The 15,432-nt window shown below is 39.8% G+C and overlaps 1 protein-coding gene across 2 annotated transcripts in view; it reads left to right on the plus strand.

Moving 5' to 3' along the window:
- Positions 1 to 15,432, plus strand: part of LOC139693743 (uncharacterized) — a 44,124-nt gene that overhangs the window by 22,479 nt on the left and 6,213 nt on the right. For both annotated transcript variants that reach the window (XM_071592011.1, XM_071592010.1), the window contains exons 3-6: positions 358 to 691; positions 6,202 to 6,399; positions 8,243 to 8,381; positions 12,552 to 12,875. In XM_071592011.1, coding sequence (XP_071448112.1) covers positions 358 to 691; positions 6,202 to 6,399; positions 8,243 to 8,381; positions 12,552 to 12,875 — 995 coding nt within the window. The remainder of the gene's footprint in view (positions 1 to 357; positions 692 to 6,201; positions 6,400 to 8,242; positions 8,382 to 12,551; positions 12,876 to 15,432) is intronic.

Here is a 15,432-nt window from a genome sequence, read left to right on the forward strand (position 1 = left end):
AATCGTGCGAAGGAAAAGGGGATTTCTTTCCCAGATCCGCAGATTTTGCAGCCGATTTTTCTTTAATTCTCCTCGTGCGGGCACGTGGAGCTTAAGTTATTGTTTCCCTCCGAACTAGCTCTTATTAAGCTCAAATTATTTGTGTTTTTATGACAGTTCGATTTGTGCTCGCATTCCTTGTGTTTCTAGTGCCTCCCAATCAAGGTTATCCATTTATATGTGCCTTTTTTCCTTGTTTGGTTTGCAAAGATCTTTCGCAAAACTGGCCGGGCCGGGATGAGCCAGGTGAGCCCCCAAGACAGCCTTTCCCTCGCACTTCCACAGTTTCTCTTTCCATGATGCCGGTGCGTACACTAGGCGTCTCGCGGGAGAGAATGCCCTTGGATGGTGGTGACGTCCCCTCGGCACTGGACATCCACGGCGCCTTCGTCATCCACAACCCAGGGTGCAGCATCCCACGTTACCCCACGTTCTCGGACGCCGTCCTCCCGTACCTGGACACGGGGAAGCCGCCGGTGGACTGCCTCGACAAGTTCCGCTCCAAGAATGGCCCAAAGCTGGATGGTCCGCCCATCGTGTCCAACGCCACGCATGTCTTCGTGGCCAAACCGTACGAGGGACATTCGTGCTGCTACAGCGCCATCACCAGACACGTCGTCGAGGACTCCAAGTGGGCGGACAACACATACAAGTAAGGCCGCCCAATCAACACCGGGGCACCGCGCTTGCTTTGGGAATATTTCGAATTATGACGTTCCTTAAACTAATGGTGTACATTCAACTTGTGGTATGGTTCGAGAAGCATATCAGTATGAATACGGTAACAGTGGAGACCATTTCGGTAGAGATACCTTTTGACTGAAGATTTATCAATAATGACATTAAAATCAAGAGTCGTGGTAGTCCAGGAGATAGAGCGCTGGGCTACTAACCACAAAGGTTAATTCCGTCAGTCGCCAATAGGTAGGGCTTCAACTTTCTTCGGCTCAACTTACTCAACCCGTGCGTTTTTATTGGGTAGGAGATCTTCCTAGGAAACTGAAGGTGGCCAAGGAAAAGGAACTAACCCCCCTCCCACCCTTCCTCCCTACCCTGACAGTTTAACAATATCAGCCGCCGTTGGACTTCAAATGAGTTGAGCACCATCTTCACTTTATTAGACCAACATTCGAATTGATTAACGTGGTTCGGTTTGGTTGGGCACTGAATCACGTGGCACAATAGGAATTATTCGAAATTTGGATGAAATTCTTCAAAAGCACCAAGAATCCTCCTGTCTGATCTCGTGATTCTCAGGGATAGGAGTATAAATTATCTTGAAATGCAGAATTAAAAATATCGCATTCTTCCACAAATGGAGATATTTGGCGGAAAATCCCACAATTTTTTAAATATCCAGCATGGCTTCCCTCCAGCACCTCAAGATCGAAGCCGTCTTCGTTATCCGAAAGATAAAACCCGCATTCCCTCAGGGCAGCAAGGTGTCTCCAAGGTTGGAGACAACTCTTTCATGGCAATCTTATCCGGAAAAATTTTTCCAATGCTTGGCTTTCGCAAGACAAATCTCCCTCTCACATTTGTAGACACAGAAACTAGATCAACCTGAAGCGATGGATTCAGATAGCTGTGCATCACGGTATACTCCAGGTTTCCCGTGTTAATCGCATCGCATTGCACACTGAAGTTGTGCAATAGGATTGTAGGAGTCGATTTTCAAAGTCACCCTTATCAAAGTCACGCGTATCACATCTGTGCATACGGGCAAACTGTCGACTTCGACTGGGTTGGATTCCTGAATCGAGGATGCCCTACCCTATTCGCCGTGCTAGAGGATTTGATTGTTTGGATCGGATCGTTCGAGTCGGGATATTAAAATGAATTAACAAATCGCTGAATTAGTAATAATCCATTTCAGAAGACATTACTACTGATAATGAATACTGAGTAAATCAAGTGGGTGTGGGGTACTACCCTAGTGTAGAGATTGTAAATATAAGAGAGATGAAGAGGGTGAAGATTGAGTGGGTCAAGAAATAACGTGGTTTAGATACGCGGGAAATAGACATGTATAGCAGAATCGTTCCACGCTTTTTAATACTCGGATGGATGACAGACGAATCATTAAACTGATACACATACGAGAGTGAAAGGGTTGAACTGCCTGGGTTGCCTCCGATTGAGTCACTATGGTCTTGGAGGTTCTCGAGGAAAGTAATGTCTACTTAAAGTATCAACAATAACAGAATATCTCTGAAATGATGTATGGAAACGAAAAGGGGAAATTGGCATACAAGGGCAGGGAATTATGGAGGAAATTAGTAAAAGAGGGTGGGTTTCCTTACGTAACTAAAACCTGGATTTTCTTTATTTTTCTTATTCCATAATGGAGTGGAAGAATGTCCCCAAAAATATTCTGTGACAGATTTCCTAAGGCCCTTAAAGCTCTAAGTCAGCTTACAAGCCCTCATCCTTAGTATTAGTAGTCTCATACCGAGACTACTAATACAAATAAATGCATCATTTTACTTATAACAATTGAAATTTTTTTAGTTGCGATTTAGATGTTTTCATATCACGTCATGGCTATCTTGGTAGGCCTAGAAAGTGACTTGTTTCTTTGGAAAATTCTCGCAGGGGAAAAATCACAATTACTCTACAGCCACCTTCATCAAGAGGCAGGAAACGCAAAAAGTGGAATGCATGCCTACGATATTGATGGTGAAAATCTGAAGGAAACTAGAACATAACCAGATAATTGTTCTGACAAAAATTTCATGGGATGAAAATGAATATGGACCAATGAATATTCAGTAATTTCTTATTGCTCGAGAATTTTAATGATATTATTTAAAGTGATGTTTACCCAAAAAAATCATTTTTTGCCAAAAACCATAACTAAAAATTGGAAATGAAGATGTGGTGGGACTTAAATTAGCGGTAATATTCATTCTTAATTTTTCACTCTGTTTTCACATTTCCGCACTGATTATAATTTAGAAAAAATATTTGTATGCCATAAAAAACAAACTAAAGTGAAACTGACTATAAAAGATACTTACAAGTGTATGGATAAATAACTTAATAATAATATTAATAGTAATAAAAAGTATTATTATATATTTTGCTGCTATATCTAGGTGTTAGATTAAGAACTCTTTCGTAGTGAATAGATACTATTTGTTTTAAACAAAGGTCACCTTTAAGATCGATTTGCCCTGTGCTTTCCTGAATCTGAGATCAAGGAATTTCTTTTTGGTATGAGATGTTGTGACAGAGCCGGTGATTAACAAAATTAATATTATTACATCTAGTGCTCATGGTAAAAAAGTTTGGTTTGGTTTAGACAATTTATCAAATCCATGTGGTACAATATCTAGTATCACGGTTTAAGATAGATTAAGGTAGGTTATTTATACTCTGGACATAATTTATTCACCACTGTCTAAATTTCAAAAGTACTGTCATCAATCAATATGTCCCAAGGATAAATCTAATCCAAAACATGTTTAAAACCATCATTACCGAAGACCGATTGGTTCCATTTTTCGAGTAATTTACAAATTTGACGAAAAATAACGAAATACGAAAAAAACTCTGGAGTGAAGCAAAACTATTTTCCATTGCTTTATTTCACAGGAGACACCTACATACCTATGAGTGCTTTCAAGGAAATCCAACAACTTTATACAAATATTTCGTCAATGAGAGAAAAATTTCGGCTCTGAAGAACAATTAAATATTCTTCAGTTTGACATGGAATTACAAGTGCACCAACCCTTTAATTTCTTCACAATTATTGTCCTTCGTCTAATCTAGCTCGAGTACCTTGGTAGACACTTTCATCCAACCATTTTTGAATGAAGGATTCTCTGAAAACGCCCAAAATATGATTTTCGGGATATTAACCCAATAAAAAATATTTTTTGTGGCTGTTACCTTTTTCGTTACGAAAGAAACTTTAAGAAAAGAAACTTTACCAAAAGAGACTTTACCAAAAGAGACTTAACGAAAAGAAACTTGATGAAAAAAACTTTTCGATAAAAGGGATTCCACGATATATCGTCGAAAAAAGGAAAATGTGCCCTTTCAAATACACACGCACATGCGAACACAACACTATTTTTGCGACTCAGGTGCACCGGCCGATGAAGGCGTGGTCACCTCCGTCGGCGGCGTTTGACTCAATATCTAACCGCGTGACGGCCAAGTCCACGGCGGCGCAGTTGGCATGAGCAGAGTGGGGAGCTATGGAACGCGTGATGGGATGAGGTAATGCCCCAGCGTAAACACAAATAATTATCTACTCAACAAAATGAAAAATACCAGCAAAACCCATTTCCTAAACAGGATATGTCACTGAATAAATAAACTTAATATTTTTTCACATTAAAAAACTTTATTTTTGTGGGAAAAAATACCAAGTTTATTTATTCAGTGATCATGGAATCACGCAAAATAGAGACTCGAACAATCAAATTCATCAAATTTGTCACCACTGGAATCAATAATTCTTCGTCAGATTGAGCACTGACCGATATTCGGTCTTTTTTTAACGTTTAGTGGAAACTTTATAGATCTGCTGGTGCGCGCGGATTACGTAAACAAAGCTAAATGTTGTATTTCCTTCTGCTAACATGAAACCATTCAAATATTTTCCACCCCTCACCCGAGAAGACATTTTTCCCGGTTTTTGACTTATAAACTCAATTAAGTGATACTGAATTCCGTAAAAACCCTGTGCTTTAGCTTGAACCATTAAACTTCATTACACATTAAACATGGCTCCAACTACATAGGTAGATCAGACCACAAAGATAAAATAAGGGGGATAGATTCCAGTACAGATAGTAACAATTACTCATTCTTTCCCCGAGCAATCAGAAATCATAATAGTAAGAAACCGAAGTCACTTTAGAAATATTAAAAACATTAAATTTACAAGTCGGAACAAAATTAGACATTGCGAGGATATTAGGTGTATTTGTAGGTGCATGTGTATGTTAGTTGGTGGTTTGAGTGCTTGCATGTGTGTGGGGTGTAAGTGTTCTTGCATGAATGTATGCCATGTTTTTTTGTGAATGTATGAATTTGTGGTTCTTGCATGCGGTTTTTTTTCTTTCTTAATTACGGGTGGTTTCCCAACACCCCCCGCCACACGCCCCTGAGGCGGCTTCCGGGGTATTAAGTAGATGTAGATTAAAATGTGAAAATATTATTTTTGAAAACTGCGGTACGGCACATATAATAATGATTTGCCAGGATTATCTTCTACGGGGAATATAGTGCGTAGCTGCACGTACGGTTAATTCAATCGTAAATTTAGTGGGATCGAACCAATTGGAGTAGGTGATGAGACGCTTTGCCGCGAAACCAGTCTCAGTGCTCTCCAAGCTGTGGAAGCGGCATGAAGCGGAGGATAAACGTAGTTTGGTGGCTTTTGAGATGCGGGTATGGAGAAGAACGGAGAAAATAAAATGGAATGAAAGGAAAACAAAGGAAGTTCTAGGGAAGGTAGAGAAAAAGAGATAATTGTTTGGAGAAATACGAGGAAGGAAGCAGGATAAGAGAATTCAGAAGAGGGTTAGAAGTACTGAGGGTAAAGGGGTTCTGAAAGCGGTAGTAGAGGGAATAGTTAGGTGTTAAGGGTGAAAAGAATAGGCACTTTGGATGGAGTAAAGGGACACAGAAAGTATGCAGAACTCAAAAACGGTTTATTGTAATGGAGTATAAGGATTTTTGGTGTCAGGTTAGTCAGGGCTTAGGAGTACTGCGGTGTGTAGTGCTAGGATCCATCCGGTAGACTAATGCGAGTAATGATGATAATTTTATTCTGGAAGTGAATGGTCCAGCTGCACACCCGGTGGTAAAAATGTAAAGATAATTTTAAAAATATTTACGTAAATATTACACTGAGTTCATATTTGTTCCGGAAGCTTTGGTGATGAGTGAAGCCTTCCCGGGTATTCCAACAGGAGAATGCTGCCGACGTCTCGCAGGCGAAGAGCGCCTTCAGAACGTCGGCATCCGAATACCCGACCTAGTGCAACACCCGCGAAGAGGTGATTCCGAATGTTTGAACCGGTGCTCCTTCAAAATAATGCGTTGTTCCCCGGTTCAGGCAGAGGTTCGGGAACACCCGTGTTGTCGTTTCGCTCTCCAAAGGAATTCTCTCATCCCTCTCCCCCTTACTCTCGACCGCAGGTTGGATAATCACTGCCATAGTTTCCCCTCCGGGTCCTCCGCGCTGCACGTCACGGAAGAGCGACAGGAGATGACGCAGGTGCGATGCAAAGTGATGAGGGACGGCAAGATTGCCGAGTTCGAAGACATGCACGCGGTGCCCGTGGTCAAGAAGGCCGTCGAGGAGCGGTGCGCCAACAGGAGCGCCCGGCTTAGCACGTAAGTGTGGACGGAAACTGTCGCTCCTCTCCTGTTTCAATAACCCTCTCCCTTGCATTTGTCGATTAACATAATGAGGGTAAAAAAATAACAGAAACTTTGCACTTCCACACACTTTTAATGTCCTACGACCATGGTTTCGATGCTGCGCATCATCATCATGGTCGTAGGACATTAAAAGTGTTTGGAAGTGCCAAGTTTCTGTTATTTTTCTACCCTCATCATGAAGGAATACCACAAAGTTAAGCCTGAAACTGTTAACTTTAGTTTTAACATATTCTATTTTCATTAGAAATCGTCACATTTATGAGATTTATTGTCAGCTTTTGACGATAAAGGAAACCGAAAGTGCTTCCTTTTCCTCTAAGCTGTTAAGAGAACGCTTTGGTGAACTTAATTAGAACATAAAATATACTGTTTAAACATAGTAACTAAAACCAATATTAAGACAAGCAATTTCTATGTAGTGGTATTCATTTAAATTCTGATTTAAGATAACCGCCTCGCATTTTTTTTCTAAAATTCACGAGAAGAAATTGAATCGTACCGACATTATTTTGCTGGAGGGACTAGCAGAAGGGAGGTGATTACTAGTGTATTAAAAATTCTGACTAGTCAAGTTTGTAGAAGTTGAAGACCGTCGAATCAAAAGAAGCGTAAGTACGCTTCCCATTGAATTTCAATGGGGAATACATGAAAAGTATTTTTTTAATTTTTGGAAATTACATTCCTCAAGTAAACTGTGGCTACTTGCGCGGGTGCAATTCTGGTTATGTTAACATTGGATAAAACTTTTTACCTTTATTCCGTTTGCTCTTACTCCTCTAAATTTTCTACTGTATTTCACAAATTTGAAAGCTAATGTGGAAGAAAAATGAAAATTTGTAAAACACCAAGAAAATGAAAGTATGAAACTAAATGAATATATTATTTTCTACACTTCTTACTTAAATAATTCTTTATTTAAAAAGGATTTTTTAAATATTTAACTGGACATTTTTCGCAATATGGGCGATTATTTTGAAAATAACCCTAAACAATAAAAGATACAACTTCTATTGCATGTTGGATGTGCGAAAAATTGAACTCTTCATGTTTCTCTTTTGTAGCGTCCAATTGAAAGGACAACTGTTTATTTCTTTGATGCACCCCAATATTTGATTGCGAAGGCCAAAAATTTGGGGAAATTTGTGCGGATATAAGTTAAAATTATATATATATATATATATATATATATATATATATATATATATATATATATAATCAATCATATAAATTTAATTTATCACTTATCCAGTGATACTGCAGCGCGTTTAAAATGGTCGAAATAAATTAATCTTATCTGTGGGTCGCAAAAACATACAACCTATTAAATTTTTATCAATTTTTCAAAATGTTAAATGCATTGCCAAATTGTAAGAAGTGCCGTTCAGAATGTCCTTTTATCAATTGTATTCATTTGTTTTGAATGAGTAAAGTATGATTTATGAGCGCCAAAATATGCGTCAACGTGAAAGTATAATTAAAATAACTGCAGTTGATTTAAAAAAAATCCATTCAAGCACGAGCTTGAAAGATTAAATTATAAAGTTAAACCACATCAAAAACAGACATTTCTTTCACAATGAATTTGATTTGGAAATGATAAATGCTTGGGTCAAATAATAAAACCTGTCAATGCAGAGGACTGGGCATTCGTGAAATACACGACCCGTCATGGTTTATTTTTTTTACCGATTTAATCCATTCGCGTAGGTCCTCTACAGAGTGCAATCCTTGGGTTAAGCGAAAATGGAAGCGGCCTGGCGAACTAATCATGAATCATTCATTTCCATGCCGGCAGCGAGGAACGAGATAACCGCTTGAACCTGCTCATCATCGGACTGGACGCCTCGTCGAGAATGAACTTCCACCGGCAGATGCCCCGGACGAGAGAATTCCTCGAGGAATTGGGCGCAATTGAACTTGTCGGCTACAACAAGGTGACTATAAATTACTTTTCTCCTATGATTAAATCAGAGTGTCTCAGTTTCAACAAAGAAGACACTCTAAATACTTGAAACTCTAAATACTCTAAATACTTGAGGTTGCACGCGAAGAATGAGTTAGGTTCTATATGTGATTAGCTTTGATTCCAAACATGAGCCCACCCGATATACTTCACATCAGTCATCAAAAGTGATCGAAGTTATTTTTTCTCTCCATCTCCTGAAAACTTTAAAATAAATGACTCTCTGTCTTATTAATTGTGATAAATTCCTGTTATTTGTGTTGTTATTCTGTATTTATTTCTTTTTATTACGAGCATATAAGTACACCTAGAGGGAGGACGGGAAATATGTTTGGTGAGGAAACAGTGGATTGTGAAAAATTCATTTACACCAAATTTTTCGCTCCTTTGTGTATTTCGAGTTACTTAACCGCAAAGCAAACAGTAATGCACATTGCATGAGAAGAGTCTATCGCCCATCCTCTTCAAAATGCTCTCCTTGAGGAAGGCAACGAATTTGTGGGATTCGATCCATTTCTCATGGCGCCATCGGTGCAAGAGGCTTGGAGCGATTCCTCTTAGTAGCACCATTCTCTTACTCGTTAAGAAACGTTAATTAAATTTTTCGGTTCGCTCTCTTTCTTATCGACTTAAACGACGCTCGCTCACAATAAAAACTTCTTTAATGCCGAATATAAAGACTTTTAATCGCGGCAACAATTACCTTCCCTGTGCCACCTGGGGTATCCCATTAAGCTCCGGTATCCGAAAAATCACATAGCTTTGATGAGGATTTGAGATGGAAGAGTCCAAACAACGTTAGTCGAACCCGGGCCTTATCGATCTGCAGCCAAACGCTCAGCCTACTGGGATACGGAGCCCATAGAAGGCTACGGAAGATTAAAATTTTCATTCCAATGAGGGAAGGAAAAAAATAGCGCAGGAATATTCGTATTCAAAGGGAAATAAGCGTCCTTTGAGGATAAAATAGTAAAATTAGTTCCGAAATAAATATGACCACACCCCACATTATGTCATCACAATGCACACGGAATTAAAATTTAGTGGACATCATGCAATTTTCTCCGCTCAAAAAATATCCAACATTCAAAAAAATAATACGACATGGCGACTTAAGAAGCGTTTTAATCTCCATCTTTCACTTTGTAGAAAGCAATTGGAAAAGTTTACCGAGTCAATCCCACGAAATTAAGATCCTCGCGTCCGCCAGATAGGCTCGGCGCAAATGGCCCGATTATGAATAAAAAGCCCCCATCGCCTCGGTCAATTAAGCAAGGGAGAGTGAGAGAGAGAGAGAGAACCTTATCCCCGGCTATCGCTAAAAGTCCCGGGGAAATTCCCACCCCCCCTTCCTTTCCTCCTTCCTTCCTTCCTTTCCCTCGGGGCGTTTTGGGATTGAGAATGTCATGGCGTAGAAAAAGACCGGGCTAACGAGCTTTCCCCCGATAAACACTCCTCTGCATATCCTAACATTGAGCGTCGCTCGCACGCTCTTTCCAGAGCTCCCCTATCTCACCCGTTATGAGTTTTCGGCTCCCAGCGACGTGTTTAAGTGATTGCTTCGGTGAATGAACGACGGATATCTCTGCGCTCGCGCCGGGAGCATTGTTTCTCCCTGTTTTTTATCTCGAGGTAAATAGATTATAGAATGATTGAATACCCATATAGAATGAATTCGTCATTGAATACAGAATTTTTCGATGTTTGTTTCGAGTAGGCGATGGTTGTTCTCCTCGGTGCTTCCTCAAAAAAATTACTAGACGAGAGTTTGAGGGAACAAAATTTTTATATTAACGGGCGTTGAGGGATATAAACTAGTCATAAAATTAAAGTTGCAGGCAGTGTCGGAGGATGGTCTCCAAATATTACATTCCCAGACCTTTTTCCCACTTTTCCCCGACGACTGACCATCCGATTGGGTACTTTTATTTGTGGCTCATCTCTAATTGGTTCGCGTGCCACTGGCATCGATGAAATCCTTCCTACTAAAGATTCGGTTTTCGGCAGATCGCAATCGGCAACAGCAAACGTGACCTGATCTCAAAATTAAAAGGAACACTATTCTAATCACGAATTCAAAATCTCCATGTGAACTTCTGCATTCAAACTTGCAATTCTTAACATTTTAAAAATATTTTGCCCTTTTTGCGAATATCTGAAATACGAAATTTAGAGAAATCCCAACCTTTTACCCAATTTATCGACTATCCCAACTGAGTGAACACATTTGTTTAATGAACACGGGTACGTTTCCGGTGGTCCTTAAAAAAATACTACGTTCTTGTTTTCCAAAATCTCTTGGGCACAAAATAAATCTTTTTTCCGACAATATTTCTTCTTTTCGCTTTTAATATATGCTTTTCAAACATTTAATGCAGTCCAAATTACCTTTTCCCAGTCCAATTTTCATCCTCTTCCCAGATGCTACCCGGGTCTTAGACATCAGACTACCTATCAATATTTTCTTCATGCATTTATTCTGTCCTCAAATAATATATTTCTTTGCCGGCCCCGGTGGTGGCGGGGTACGCCTACCAACCCTGAGGTCGCGGGTTTGATTCCCACCTCGGTGAGTTAACTCCACCTAGGGCTTGGCTGTTTGTAATTGTCTTTGATATAATTTTTAGAGATGAGGCGGAAGAAGGGACTATGAGGTATCAATCTCGCCCTAATGAAGTTGTTAAATAAATTAAACTATGTACAATACTTACACACGTCTTCTTTCATCTTATTTTCCCTATCATTCTCTATACCTCCAATATGATTCCATACCCCTCTCTCAAAAACCAGGTTTTAAAACCATGATACGATAAAGATATAATATTATAAGGTATTTACTAATGTTTCTTTGGCCATTCCACTTCACACATACTTAGTATCATATTAATTTAATTTTTTCAACATGCAGTAATAAAATAGCTTTATAAACCGTATAATACTTTTAGGAATTCATTAAAAACAGAAAGGAATGATTTTTGAAAAAAAATGAATACATTAAAAATGCTCTCTCTATACAATATAGTTAGGCTGTAGCTACTACATCCAGTAAATTCCCAAATTCGATAAGACCAGAGAAGGATATATTTTATCATAATCTCTCTCAATCGGGGTTTGTAAACTCAAAGCTTGATACACTTTCAACTACGAATGATTTCAGTACATAAAAGATTTGTTGAAGTATTTGAAATTAGATAACTTTGGATTGTTCCACGGAGTATGATGAATGAACGTAGTCCAACTCAAATTCTTGAAACGTAGAGCTATTCGTCATTTAAAAAAATCCCGAAAAAGAAAGGCTTTTTGATTACTTTTCTCAGGTACTACTGTTAAACGCACGAAACGGAATTCCGTTGGGAAATGTATGTCAAACGACATTTCAGGAACGTAAGAATACCTCTTCTTTTTTATTCCCTTCCTACGCAGCAATAGACCCCTTCTAATCCCACCTAATCCTTTCTCCAGATGTCCTTACCCATTGTTCTCATGCAGTGGCCAAAGAGGGTTGCTAAACAAACGAGCATATTGAAAAACGCATCGTCAGCATACATGGATTAATCCATCCATATCCATTTCCTCCTAATCTTATTAAATCCTCACAGTTTCGCCGAACGAATGGATTTATCCATTAAAATGAGGAAAATTTGAGATTCCCAACGTCCTTTCGAACCCGCTTTACACTCAACGGACGTCTTCTCTCCGTATACTGCTCACTTAATGAATTATGCCCGCATTAATATTTATCTCCTAGCTCTAGGGGATTCGGAGGTGTTTTCATGATTGAATAATATTCATTGTGATTTTTATCATGAATATGTAGGGTCCTTGTGTATTCCCTGATCTAGAATATCGCATTGGAATAATTGGCGGAGACCCCTTACAGTACCCAGAGCCTGGAGATGGCTGTGAATTCGGATAGTCAATAGTTTCCGAATGTTCAAGGGCCGTTCGCTTCGAGGTTCGGTTGAAGAAACATTAGTTTTCGTTACATTTTTTACGACTTTGCGCTTTCCGACTTTTCACTAAAAAATAACAACTTTTTTGTCGTAACCCCGATGAATTGGGGGGGGGGGGGAGGGTGGTGGTAAACCAATAAGAAAGGACAAACCAAAACCAATGGCTCAAACTATATCGCTGACGACAGGTGGCGGACAACACGTTCCCGAACATCGTGCCGCTGATGACGGGTCTGAAGGAGAGCGAGCTGAAGAAGCGGTGCTGGCCCCGGGCGTACGATAAGCTGGACGACTGCCCGTGGCTGTGGTACCGGTACGAGGATCGAGGTTACCGGACGGTCCTCGTCGAGGACTCCCCTTACATCGGCATCTTCAACTTCGAGCGGATGGGCTTCCGGAAGCAGCCGTCAGACTACTACCTGAGGCCGTACATCCTCGCGGCCGAAGGCCAGATGAGCCACTTCAACTACCCGAGCGGCCGCCTCTGCCTCGGGCCAAGGCTCGAATTGGAGGTACGCACTCACTCCCGAACCTTCTTCCCAGGTCTCTTCTGAGCGCCATACGAGTCATCCCACACTTGCAACCAAATTTAGCTGGTATATTAATTTGACTCTCTAACGCAATTTTTACTATTTCATTATCCTCAGTTTTCTACCTAGGAGGATAGGTCTCTGATGGACCCTGGCATTACTCATGGTGTACTCCGAAGTCCTGGCTATCATGGTACAAATTATCCAAACTATACCATGCTACATATTAAAATAGCTCTTTCAGCTCCGCATTCTTCCTATCTTCCTTATTTCCATCCAGAATCCCTATTCAAAACCTCTACCCCTCACGCTTTTTTACCCCTATTCAGAATCCCGCAACCTATCTATCTCCTATACTCACTTGTCCTGCCTTCTTCTAATTTCTCCCAACAAAATTCTCAAAACTCCTCCCTTGCCTAGAACTACATCCATCTCGTCCAATTTATTCTCTCCATTTCTCTCCACGCCCGCGTCTCAGATGCCTCCAATGTACTCTTATCCTATTACCTCAGTGACCAAGTTTCCGTACCATACCATAATAGATTTTTCACAAGTGATGTCTTTTCATTTTCAAGTACTTAAAGGTACCTCCATCAACTCCCGCTTCTTTGTAAAAGAGAGCAACATTCAAAAATTTAAAATTTATTTGATTAATTTGTAGATGCTGTTTCCCTTAGTGGTATCCCGGTCTGTTAGAGAGTTCAACTCCCGACGGGAGAGTGTTCTGGGCTCAAACCCGTGACGCAACACTACTCTCCACATACCCAAGCGGTACGATTTCCCGTCCAGTAAAAGTTTGTGGGTGACCGATTAAATGGCACGGAGAAAGGATCTCCTAAGTCATGAATTTGAAAGCTTTTAAGGCTGTGATTTACCACATTTGCTGTCCAGCAAGTTGCACAGGAACTATTTTCCGAACTCGCCGGTTGCAACAGAAAAATTTTAGTGAATCTAGAAATTACTTCGTGCAATTGAATTATTTTACCGTATTAACAGGTAAATGAAGGAGCTAAGGAACAGGGAATTTTAATTATATTTAGCAACGAATTTGTTAAAGTTAAAGGATATTCATGAAATTTTTATGTGAAACTACTAGTATTCTTTGCTTGAAACCATAAAATCAACATAAGTGATAATTATTGATTAAAATTGGCTGTTCAACAACTGCCTAAAAGAGGAGTCTGTCTCTGTGGGGGGGGGGGGGGGCGTCTCCGCTGCCTGCAGCGGACTATCACATACCCTCTCTGTGTCTTTGAGGGCGGAGGCTATGAGTTGCATGTCCATGTAATGGTGGAATTTCCCCTTCTTACTTATCAATTCTGCATTAACTGTCTTCTTTTGTAGGAGGCCCGTCGTATAAATGGTTTTGTATCATTATTATTCCCTTTTTTGCATAAAAATAACGTATGTATTACGTGAATTAACCCTTATTTTGAATTAAGTCTTCCTCCAACATTCATACAAATTGACACGTAAATTGATAGTTTTTTTACTGAATATTTTTCTCTTTTCCTTTCTTCTTCCAAGTCCTCCCTTATCACTTCCTTCCCATCATTTCCACCTGGTGCTTACACCTCCTGCCACACACATTTTTGGTGGATCACGGGGTATTTATGTCGTTGTCGAAAGAAAAAATTCGAATTGAGATCTTTTTCTCTTAAAATCCGTGGGTTGATTTTCTGAAATGGTAGACTTTTTTGCGCGATAAAATTCATGCCCGACAAATCAGAACCTTCGGAAGCCTACTTCTAATATCCCGCTTGTTATTTGAGGATAAGATTCATCATTACCAAACCTGTATCAGCGTAAAATTCGAACCCCTAGGAATCGGATGCTTTCTCTGCGATTGGAAAGAACCGATTTCTTCCCCTGAACCTCCTGAGGATTTTTAGAAAATTATGTATTATTCATGCAATATGGGTTAATCCGGAGACATCCTGAGTCATCACCCAAATTTGAATCTAGGACTCTGCGGAGATAAGTGAAATACCAAATACATTGGGTTACGATGACGTAAAGGACAGTTATTATCTATTAAGGGACTCACTATGGTTCCGTAACTATGAATGTTGACGTGCATAAGAGTCATTTTTTAAGTTTCGTAAGCACCATGACAACCTTTATTGCCGGAGGATTGGTGAGCCAAAAATATTTTCTAGAATTGAAATTTTTGAGAGATCATCCTCCCATGTTATCATATTTATATTTATGAGCACACAATAATGTACTACGTTTAGTGTTAAATATATATACACAAAATAAACTTTTACGACGAAATCAGAAACAGTGATATTACGAGACCAAGCCTAACTAATGTTTAACGCTCTGAAGGTAAAATCGCCACATTTACCTGAAATTCATGCCTAATCTTTATTATTGACTTATCTCGGAATTTGTGAACAGTGGAAGCAAGCACGTACAGGCATTCGCTGCCCGTAATTTCATTTTTTATTTCAATAGGACTCATTTTCTGCCAAAGTATCCGACAGCTGTCAAACCCAAGCACCCATTCATTGAACTGCTTTGGGCTATGAGTAAT

Source organism: Hetaerina americana, unplaced genomic scaffold (genome assembly GCF_022747635.1).
Source record: "Hetaerina americana unplaced genomic scaffold, ioHetAmer1.1.p SCAF_5, whole genome shotgun sequence".
Lineage (NCBI taxonomy): Eukaryota > Metazoa > Arthropoda > Insecta > Odonata > Calopterygidae > Hetaerina > Hetaerina americana.